At 31.5% G+C, this 11,838-nt stretch overlaps 1 protein-coding gene across 3 annotated transcripts in view; it reads left to right on the forward strand.

The window, feature by feature from the left end:
- The window catches only part of LOC111619585 (heparan-alpha-glucosaminide N-acetyltransferase-like), a 47,422-nt gene that overhangs the window by 29,529 nt on the left and 6,055 nt on the right, over nt 1-11,838 (forward strand). For all 3 annotated transcript variants that reach the window (XM_023361338.1, XM_023361341.1, XM_023361342.1), the window contains 11 exons: nt 2,067-2,136; nt 2,212-2,260; nt 2,331-2,425; nt 2,494-2,601; nt 3,827-3,975; nt 4,045-4,160; nt 4,229-4,350; nt 4,418-4,550; nt 5,474-5,572; nt 5,637-5,711; nt 5,780-5,850. In XM_023361338.1, the coding sequence (XP_023217106.1) occupies nt 2,067-2,136; nt 2,212-2,260; nt 2,331-2,425; nt 2,494-2,601; nt 3,827-3,975; nt 4,045-4,160; nt 4,229-4,350; nt 4,418-4,550; nt 5,474-5,572; nt 5,637-5,711; nt 5,780-5,850 (1,087 nt within the window). The remainder of the gene's footprint in view (nt 1-2,066; nt 2,137-2,211; nt 2,261-2,330; nt 2,426-2,493; nt 2,602-3,826; nt 3,976-4,044; nt 4,161-4,228; nt 4,351-4,417; nt 4,551-5,473; nt 5,573-5,636; nt 5,712-5,779; nt 5,851-11,838) is intronic.

Here is an 11,838-nt window from a genome sequence, read left to right on the forward strand (position 1 = left end):
CTATGTCTTGTTTATAAAATTGTATTGCTGTCAACAGGTACATACCTAAGAGGTATGAAGGAGTACATGTCAGGAGTTGCAATTTGGCACAGAGTATTAGATGTCCAAATCATGCTCACATAAAAAGAAATCAGACTTGTAGGTACTCAGAGGATTGATAACAGAATCAAAATAAAATACAAAATGGCGATACTCTTTCTACAAACAGGCACTAGTGCAAGATTTGCACATGTATTGCTCATTGAGAGTTGGAAATGCAAACATTGCGAAATCAAATTTAGAAAACAAATCTTTGAAAAAACCCATTTACCTGTCCCATGTTATTCCTGACATATCTCTGGTCATGACCTACTGACTTTGACCAGTTGACCCAAGATATCTCATTTCAGCATCGGAACGTTTTTGAAACTAGATGGTGCTAGTTGTTATAATTTTATATTAAATAACAAAAAAAATTATATTTTGGAAGTTAGTTTTAACTAACTAACTTCCAACTTTTAACTAACTTCCAAAATATAATTTTTTTTTGTTTTTACATTTATTAATATATTTATTTTGTTTGTACAAAATAAAAATATGATTTTTATTTTGTACAAAATACAATAGCCACAATTATTTTTTTTAAATAAGAGAAATTTTCATTAGTTATTGAAAAAAATTCAACCTGGGGCGACACACAATGGAGAGAAATTTCGACATTGGATAGATAGGTTAATCTCACCAAAAATGCCTTGTGGATGACCTCATGGTTGTGACCATGGCCAAGGCTGGCAAAGTTTGAATTAATGCGCTCAAAACCAGTGATACAAAAGAAGATTGGAGAATGAGAACGAACCCACCATGAGCGTTGAAGTGATCCCTCTTATCAAGAACAGGCCCATGACAATGCAAGTTGTCATAACCATGGTGGCAATGAAGCCCGTTGTAATCAACGCCAGAACTCCAAGTACTGATGTCAACTTTACTTCACTGGAGAATGCTCATTTTTCTTTTTTCCTTAGAAAACAGTATGCAGTTGAGCCCTGAGTCTCCAAGACATAGTCTTGTCCCAAAAATGGCTTTGGTGTTTTACTTGTTTTTATTTATATTCGATTTTCTGAGTTACACATAGCGTCATCTATTGACAAAAAAGTTAACAAAATAATTAACTAAATATAATTCTTACAAAAAAGTATATAAATTTTAAAAAATATAAATTTTATTCACTGAATTACTGCAACAATGATAGCGCTAAATAGATGTGCCAATATGCCATTACTGTGACAGATAGTACATAGCACTTGCCTGTGTGTAGTAGTGTTTTGCCCCTATACATCTTACTTTTCCTGTTAGCAATAGAGTTGTGCCAGTTATGTATCTAACTCTGTTTGGGGGGAAATTTTTGTATTGAAATAACATAACTTGCAGTACAAATTAGAAGTTCATATATAGGTAATCTGGTTCTTTTTTCTTATGATTTCCAATGCCTGGTCTCGACTTTCATCTATTTAACTGCATTCTAGAGATTAAGGAAGGTCAGAGACGGACAGACGACTGGGAATTTGTAGCTCTACAGTTTTTTCAAATTGGCATAAGTATTCTTTGAAACCATAGAAAAAATTTTGTGGGGTCCCACTGTCAAACATCCATAAAGCCTACTCCCTGTTAACTTTAGCCTAAGCTAGTTATTAAGACTAACTATGTTAGTCTTAAAAACATATACGTACATTTTATAACACTAAAAATAAATATTTTCAGTTAAAAACAAGTAAAAATAAACTCTCTCTACTTCCAACGTCGAGGAATTTTACAGGTCAAACCTGGCAAATAAGTGACAAGGAAATAAATTAAACTTTTATCATTACCATTGACTTTATTATATCATTGACACATTCCAAATGCATTTCACCTTTTTTTTTATTGGGCCTCTTTGGTGGATACATTTTTCATATGTACATTTTATATTCTATCCAACCCCACCCCCACAAAAAACCCAAACAATGCCAGGCACATATAACTAGTTTTGTTAAGAGATAATTATATGGAATATGCACATAAAGTATTAATTTTTTTTTCTCTTTATATAGCTCTTCTGTATGCATTTCTAGTTTATCTCTCTATTGCCATATTGTGGATTGTTGGAAAATATCTTTATAAGTAATTTTTACAATCAGTTAATTGCTTTGAGTTTCTTTCTAAATTTCATTATTAATTTTTAAAATTTATTTTCAGGAGATATTTTCATAAACTCTTAAAGAGGGATTCTATTGAAGTTTCATCGGTAAGATTTAAAAAATTTTATAAATATATTTTATGAGTGACAATGGTTACTAATTGTTTTATGGTTTTAGGAAGAACTTAATGCCGGTTTATCAAACTCAGTAACTCAGGTTTCTCAAGCGGGAACCAAGAAACGAAGATTGAGATCATTAGATACTTTCAGAGGGTAAGAATATTTTGATGATGTGGAATTATACTTACTATTAAAATGTATCTTTCAAAATTTTCTGATAGACTATCAATTGTAATCATGATATTTGTAAATTATGGAGGTGGAGGATATCAGTTTTTCAGTCATGCGGTGTGGAATGGATTAACAGTAGCAGATCTAGTGTTTCCATGGTAAGTTTAGTATCATTATAAAAATTTTAGATTATCTTTTGAAGCTATAAATTTAGTGTTTAAAAAATTAATTAAGAATTAACACACTATGATATTACTACATTAAAATTAACATTCAGCAATTTCACAATACACTTGTTGATCAAATTGTCCAGATTAACAAATAGTAACATGTCTTCTTATAGTTCAAGCTCTTTAGTTGTTGAATTGGGTTGATTAGTTATTTTTGGTGTTTATAATTCTCTTGAATATCAAATGATTTGTTTAAATACAGAATTTCATGTAATTAAATGTCAGCATTGAGTTTTAAAACATAAACCATAATTAACATTGATGATTATTATTACATCTTTATGTACATGAAGAAAATTGTTTTGTTCCTACAAAGAAATTGCATTGATTGCAGTGGACTGGCTATAAAATAGCAGCAGTCATTGGCTATCAGTAAATGCAAGTGATATTACGAGAGAGAAAAATCATGCTAGTCTTGGCAGAATAAACAGAAAAAATATTACCTTCTTTTGATTATTGACAAGCATGAAATACAGTCGACCCCCCCATAACACGGTAGATACATTCCACTTTTTATGAAATTCATGTTCCACGAGTCCTTAAATACATGAGCAAATCACAGCCCAGCACGTGTGCAGTTTAGGGACTACGGCTGTTTGAAAGGTTTTCTTCCATAAAATTAATTGATTCTAGACTAGTTTTACTCAACATTTCCAAAACACGTATAATTTTTTGGGAATAATTCATATAAACTATGCTATAAACAAAAAATTGTAGGATTACTTACCAAGTGTGCACCGTTTGATGACACCATTGCTTAAGCTTGTTTTCATCATGGAGTGGCGCATCGAACGGAGGGCGCATGCTTCCTGATAAATTATTTTTCTGCAAAAAATTTGCTGAACTTTGGAGACATCATTAATATAAATATAATTTTTATGGCTTTTACATAATAAATGGTTTTTAGTAGGTCCGCTGCTCGTTTAAACTCAATGGTTTGTGCAATATCCGCTATTGGTCTAGATTCGACCAATTCTGTTGCGACACAAGTTGGCGATGGCATTTTACTGTATTTTACAAGTTTCTTTTAGCGTGTTTATATGAATATGGTCGCAATTTTTTTGCAATTTTAATCTGCATTATATGAACCCATTTTATAGGGGGAGTCTACTGTACATACTTTTCATATTTGTCATTCATTTTTTCTACATAGGTTTATTTGGATAATGGGTGTTTCCATGGCATTTTCTCTACGTTCTCTACTTAGAAGATCAACACCCCGACTCCGAATATTTCGCAAGATTGTAAAGCGTACTCTGATTTTATTCTTATTAGGATTGATGTTAAACACTTTTAAACCTGGTAAGTTTTTTCAATCAGCAGAGTTGATTAATAAATTTGATTTTATTAAAATTTTTCTTTGGTCCAAAGAAAAAACTGATTTGAGAGACTTAAGAATACTTGGAGTATTACAAAGATTTAGTATTTCATATTTCGTGGTTGCTACTGTTCACATGTTTTTTGCCAAACCACAGGATGTATGTGCGGTAAGTTTTTCTATAGAGCTAAGTTTCTGATGTTTATTTGTTAACAAATATTAAAATGTATCTGATAGCATACAAAGTGGGCAGCTGTTAGAGACATTGTCTGTTATTGGATGGAATGGTTGATAATGTTATCACTTTTGGCAGCTCACATCCTATTAACATTTCTTTTATATGTACCAGGCTGTGGACGGTAAGTATCATTTAGTTTGAAATTAAAAATTTTGAGAGAAAGTAAATACATTATTATGTTTGTAAAGAGGTTATCTTGGACCCAATGGTCTGTATGATCATGGGAAATACGAAAAGTGTCGTTATGCTGGAGGAGCTGCCAGTTATATCGACTACCATGCTCTTACTTGGAGTCACATGTATCAACACCCAACATTAAGAGTAAGTTGATATTTATTTTTTCTTTTAACTTTGGTATAGTAAACTCTGTATGTCATCTTTGTTATGAATTCAAAGTATCCTGACAAGGCAATTTTTAACATTCCTGTCAGCATTAGTGTACAGATACAATAATTTCAAGTGGATTGTATAGCTGCGTACCTGCAGCCAGGGGCAGATCTACATTAGGGACTAATAGGGCTTAAGCCCTGGGCCCCAAGTATCAAGGTCCCACAAAAATTGAATTATTATCATAAATTTTTAATACCTTTTCATTAATTTCATAAATAAATATATTTCAACTCCAATTTTGATGTTATTAAAAATGAACTTTAAACCCCAATTTAAAGATTCTTAATCTAACAAAAAAATGGGGCCCTAGGTCCCAAAAAACTTAGATCCACCCCTGCCTGCAGCATTGCATACTTTGCTAGAACTGAAGTAAATTTTTATACTATTTAGGTCCACACCTCTGACATTCTAGACTTAGGATAAAGCTGTTTATTACAAAACATTTAAATAACAAATTGCAGATAAACTATCCTTGCATAATCTGTATTCAATTTAAAACTGTTTTTTTATGGATAACTCTTGTAAAAAAAATAAGTAGATTAATAACTAGAAAATCCTGAAAGGTTGATCTGCAGCAGGACAGGCTTGTTATTAATCACACCAACTGAAAATAATCCAGTGGCTTAGATATTATTTCTCCATTTTTTTCCCACTAGACTGTAAGAATTTATCAGTATAGGGCATAAATGATCCACCTATTAGATGCTATGTCCTCAAACTGTATGACATGAAGTGATAACATATGATTGCATAAGATAACAATAAATGCATGATCTAGCTAGTTTTGTCTAAAAAAGTAGTTGGTCAATTATTTAGCTCTTCATTCACAATAAAATTAAATTTTTCATTTGTAGAAACTTTATGATCCAAACAACGAATTTAGAATTATCTATGATCCAGAAGGTCTATTGGGATGCCTGACTTCCATATTTCTGGTCTTTTTGGGATTGCAGGTAAATAACTTTAATTTTCAGTTTTATACAACAGACATTTAATAATAATTTCATTAAATTTCAGGCAGGGAAAATTTTACTAACTTATAAAGAGTGGAAGCCAAGGGTAATGCGGTGGATGCTCTGGGGTATTTTAACGGTGAGTATGTTGGAATTTTATATTTGAGAAGCAACATATGACTAAACATGTAAATTTTCCAATGTCAGGGCACTGTTGCTGCAATTCTGTGTAAATGTTCAAAGAATGATGGATGGATACCTGTCAACAAAAATCTATGGTAAGTAAAACTTATATAACTGTTAATATATCAATAAAGATCACATTTCAGAACATATTTGTAAGCAGCCAGAAGCTGGATTATTATCTTGAAACTATAAGTGCAGATAGACATTTTCAAGTGGGAAAGTGGAGGATTGTCCTGGGGCAAAGTACAGCAGGGAATCTGTTTAGCCTAAGCCACAACAGTAAAGTAGCTGAACCCCATTTTATTAAAATGCAGACGTGTAAATATGCAAAATATATCTACCAGCAAATAAGACATGGAACAAAAAGTTTGAAAACTACCGGGGTAAAGACATCCCATCTTTTGGTAAAACAAAAAAAATTCTTTCACCCTTTACATTTTTATTTTGTTTGTTTAAGAAATCATGAAAATTTGATTTTAATTAATGGTTAAATTGTAATAGTCATTCATACCGTACTTAAGAAAATCAATAATAATATTGATCATTCCCCATACACCAAAGCTTTCTTTGTGAAATTTTTACATTTTCAAGAACAGTATCAGCAGAGGAATGGTATAAAAATTATTTTCTATATTTCTAAGATTGACATGACTTTGAAATATTTTCAAGTTTAAAACTAATATTTGACAGCTCTGTTTCTAATTCTATATTTTTAATGCTATGTCATTAAATACTTAATTGAATTGACGTTGGTGCACCATGTAACAACTGTGCATGTAAGTCATTCTATTTTAGTTGAAGGAATACAGAATATATCATGTACTTTCCAATTTCCTACCATTTCAATGATGCAGAGCTGACAATGGATTAAAAACTTCATTTTAATTTGCTATCAGATGATTAAGGCTAAAACTAATTAAACTCATTATATTAAAGTATAATACTAACAATTAAGGCTTGTCTTGTAATCTCATCATATATAGTCATTCTGATAATAAACTACAAAATCCATTCATATTGTATTTCTGCATGTATGTGAGAATTGGGGTTTAAGCATCAAAGCTTAAACTGTTTTCCGACAACAGAAAGGTGAGTCCCGTTCACAGGGTCAGCGGATGGCAATTTAGGAGGACGAAAATCGAGTGGGAGGTTGCGGATAAGTCGATAAGGTGTTGGCCGAGTACGATTAAACACACATGTTTAAGATATTATATAAATTTATTTAATAAAGGCAATACAAAAAGGTTATAAGTAACAAGATTAATAATAATGATAATTTCAAACTGAAATTCCAATTGGTGGTTAGCATCTCGTGTATTTCCGTATTTCCGACAGAGGAGAGTCTCTGATCCTCATTAATATTTATTTCTTACTTAGCCCTAGTCCACCTGAGAGAAAAGAACGAGTTCTACTTACTAAGTTGTATATAGCAGAATCTTGCTTAGTCGTCCGTCGTCAGTGGTCAATGTTTAAAGGCAATTGATCAGTTGATTCCTGTTGTCTTGAAGGCCACCCCGATGACTGGCCGGGAGCCCTCTTTATACTAAATTTGAGGGGGTGAGAACTATGATATTATTAATGATTTGTATGCACACCTGTTAGTGTGTTGATGTTTAGATCTAGCTGGTATGGACAACTGACACAGAGAAGTTTGTTTAATTTATTGATATTGGTGTCTAGAAGATATGATTTTATAATATAAATTTCTATAGGTTTGACTGCTCTTATCCATAAATTAACATTCAGCTGACAATAATTTCTGTAAACTGGTCAACAATCTAGATATTGTTTATATCAAATGTCGCGTTTGACTACAAATGAGGCAATTTATTGCTGTAACCACATGTCATGTGCAACCAAAGAGGGGATAAGGAACATCTTTTATTCTCGTCTTGTTGATATTACCGTCTACAGAATTACCTTTAAACAAATGAATGAGATTTCCTTCATTGCTATTTTAACATTCCCCCCTTTTTTTTTTATTCGGGGAGAGTGTCTCGGTCATTGACTGCAGAGGTTCTCCTTTTTCCCTTTACAGAGAAAATCTCGCGTTTTATACTGTTTTAAGACAGAAAAAGGGTTTCAGACCTTCACACGTATAAAGAGTAACATCCTCTAAAGGTGGGACAAAATTGGTATGATATTCTGTAAAGTGCCTTAAAAACTTTTATAGTATTGGAAATATTTTTTCCTTATTTTCAGTAATGATTACTACAGAGCTGGTACACATCAGAGCAAGCTGGTTTTAATACAATCTATTAAAATTCCTGTTTCCAAAAGTAATTTAGCCATTAAAACCTCTGTCACACTTTCAAGTAATCTTATCTAAATCCAGCAAAGAGTTGCTTAACTTTCCTGGAGCCATCTATTACGATATTAAAATATTATAAAATGGCAAGAAACTTAATTTTGAGAGTAGGGACAGCTATATAAAACATTGTAAATACTAACATAATGAGTAAAATAGTCATTATATCTTCAGTAGAAAATCAGACTTATGGCCCCCATTATCTCCCCCACCCCCTAGACCTTTATCACCAAAATTTAATAGCATCAATCTCCCTAATATACAAACCTGTCTGGAAAATTTAGGAAATATTCAACAAAAATTTCCTTCTGTTATATAAAACAGCCAGGAAAGTAAAAAGGGGATGTGCTGTTTCACTATAAGTATTTTGGGAAGGTTGCTAGTACAGTGTGCCTTTAACACATTCTCTTCCAAATTACAATCAACACATAATACTGCCAATTATCTATGAAATACTAAATGTACAAGATATTTCAAATCCAATAGTCAAATTTAATTTTATGGAATACAAAGATGATACATAACTATGAAAATTGAATTCTAAAACTTATAAAATAAATAATAAAATAAATTTCCTATGTTGTTTTCGAAACCGTGTTTTCTAAATATATTGGACTTCGAACTCACATTTGAGTTATAAATAAACACTTGGCTTTATTTCCATCATTTTAGTTGAATCTGCACAAACTACTGTAGTCAATACCATCATTTTTGATACGACATTGGATCAGTTTCTTCCTTTAGAATTATGCCATGCAACTGTCAGTCTAACAATCATTCAGAAAAAGATAATGGAATTTTCAATTGTTCATTTGCAAAATGACAACAGTTGACAAAAATCAATGTCTACGTGTTTCTTTTTTGGCAAAACATTATTCCTTTTTCAAATGTAAGAACATTTAATTAAATGATATATATACATAACTTCCACATGCACACCAGGTTGTATAATAAAAATTTAACTTACTCAGCCTGTAACCGATGTGAAAAACTAAAATTTAAACAACAAATGTTTTCTGAACACCTTTTCTTCAACACGTAAGGTGTTCAGAAAACGTTACAGGCTTGAGTAAGTTAAATTTTTATTGTTCTCACATCTATGATGATTAATCATAAAATTTTATAGTAGGATTTTGAATAGAACTTGTAGCATACTCCCATGTGCACATGATTCAAAAAAAGTTGGGCCTACTAATTTTCATCACTCAGAGATCAAATCAATGGTGACTGAATCAATTTAGTTTGGCAATGCAAGTTAGTTAACAATGCTACATCAGACAACTTACAAGTCCAGTTTGTTGCCCTTTTCTCGTTACCCGGCAGAAAATTCTGCCAGCTGAGTGTCGATGACATAACCCTTTAAGCCTCAAGCAATTTTTGATATTAATGTAATTAAACATAAAAAATACTTAAAGCTGAAAAAAAAACGAAAGAAATGCGTTAATTTTGAAGAAAAAGCTTCAAATTTTATTTTCCTTTGTCTCGCCTTTCTGTGAAATTTGACACTGATGAGTCATTGTTTACACAGCTGGATGACCTTGAGAACAGCTGGAGTCCGATTTCCCGGGACATTCTCATAGAAGTCTCAGGAGGCGATGGGTTTATAGTAGGGTGAACACTAGTTGGCCGTATATTTTTAAATATTTTTAAAAAATAATGTGAAATATTTTGACACGATTTTTTGCATCCCTTAACCTAATTTCAGAATTCAATTAGCTCTACCGATAAGTTTTCCAGTGCAATTAAATATCAATAGTCAAGCTACTTGGATTCTAACCTTATATTGTTTACTAATTGTTACTGAAGAGTTCATTGTCCAACTTTATGGGCGGCTACGAATAAAATCTGTTATATAGGATGTACAAAGTCAATATATAAAGTATAATACTTCCCTATATGGACAATGCCATTAATAAATCTAAAACATATCGAATTGTAAAAGATTTTCCGTATCTTCTGAAGGACAATATCGCTATCAGCGACTTAAATTTAAATTGTTGTGGATGGGCCTGAGTTGTTATGAGGTCATTCGACATCGGGACAAGTCATTAAACATAAAAAAGGCCCCTCAAATAAGACATAAAAAGCTATTGAAAAAACAGATAAGGTTCGAATCTGATTCTTCGATGATATAAATTAAATATTTGATGTAAAAAATATGTACAGTATTTTAATAATATTATTAATATATAAATATAATTATTTCCGTGTTAAAACTAGCAATTAGTTATTTTCTTAGAAGATCCATTTTGCAAAGAGGAAATAATTAACACGTTCATTTTTAATATGCAAAACTAATAACGTTTATTTTTTATGGATGAATTATAGTTTGATGATTAATAATATTCATGCAAGAAGCTAATTATAAAATTTTAATTAAATAATTTCTAATCGACGAAGGTTTTAAAAAAGCTTTTTAACATTTTGAATTTGATAGAATTAAATTACGGTATTGAAACTTGCATAAAGACTTGAAGGCTACGANGTCGTTTTTGACATCAGAAAGCAGCTTTAAATAACTTTACCGAAGTCAAATCCGTGCACTACAACTTTAGAATAAAATTAAATTTGATAAAAAAACGCCCATTAAAAAACAATTAAGCCTTAATCGAGCCTTATCAAAGGCTAATTAAAATCACGATAAAATTTTTTTGCGCGGGTAAAAATTTTTGAAAAAATTTGGAGACTTCCAAAAATTCCAAAAATTAAAAAAAAAATTTTTTTGTCAAAAGTGGCCTTAAGGATCGAGTTTTACGATCTCCAAAAGTTTGTAAAAAATCACTACTCAAAGTGATATTCATGAGAAGGAACTCATACCGTAAATTGTACATATTCCCAGTGTTAAAGCATTAATAAAAAATTTAACAATTAACTTTTACTGTTGTACATTTGACAAAAAAAAAGTAAATAAATAAATCATTCTTGCTGTTTTGTAAGCAATAATTTGTCCAGAGAGTGATAAAATATTCATCAGTTGTTTTGAACTGAGTTGAAAATGATTTTCAAGCCACAAAGACTGCAGTGCAAAGTAGTCCATGCCAAATATGTCTCCTGCTCTCACTTTCAAGAAACTTTACATTTTTCCTATTGTCACTCAAGATATTTTTGTTAATTTATATCTGTTACTAGAAGTAAACAAACTATCTTGGACTTGTAGAAAATCAGCTTTGCTTTCCACTTTGACTGCCACAGGTTTTTTTATGAATAATCTATATCTAAGACTATTCAGAGCAAAAATTTTGTGACGATTCATCAGTTCCCCATTTTGTATTTTTTAAGCTAAGATAAATGGTGTCCATCTTTAATCACTTCCATAAATATAAAAAATAAGCAAAACAACAGTCTTACTGCATGCTTGTACAATAATTTTGTTTTGGAGCCTGCTTTATAATTGCCTTTGAACTTGTCCCATCATTGAATGAGAGTTATATATATGTTACCGCTAAAGCTCGAAATCCGTTAATGTGTACATTACCTAGCTAATCTGCAGATTAACTAGGGTGATCTGTTAAAGCTGCGAAAATTGTTCAATTTCTCAAATTACCTAGGTAATTTGCAGAGTATCTAGGTTGATCTGCACATTAACGGCTTCCGTATCGTTAAAGTTCAAAAGTTTGTTTCTTTCACTTCCTTTCCCCACTCCTCCTTTTTACGTAGATAAATTTAAATCCTAGAATGCAAGCAAGCACCGAATTGGTGAGTAAAATCAAGAAAAGATTCTTCGCAAACCTCTTTAGCGAAGATTTAAAATATAATACGTAGTGTTTTAATA

Source organism: Centruroides sculpturatus, unplaced genomic scaffold (genome assembly GCF_000671375.1).
Source record: "Centruroides sculpturatus isolate CEXI.00-Female unplaced genomic scaffold, Cexi_2.0 scaffold261, whole genome shotgun sequence".
NCBI lineage: Eukaryota > Metazoa > Arthropoda > Arachnida > Scorpiones > Buthidae > Centruroides > Centruroides sculpturatus.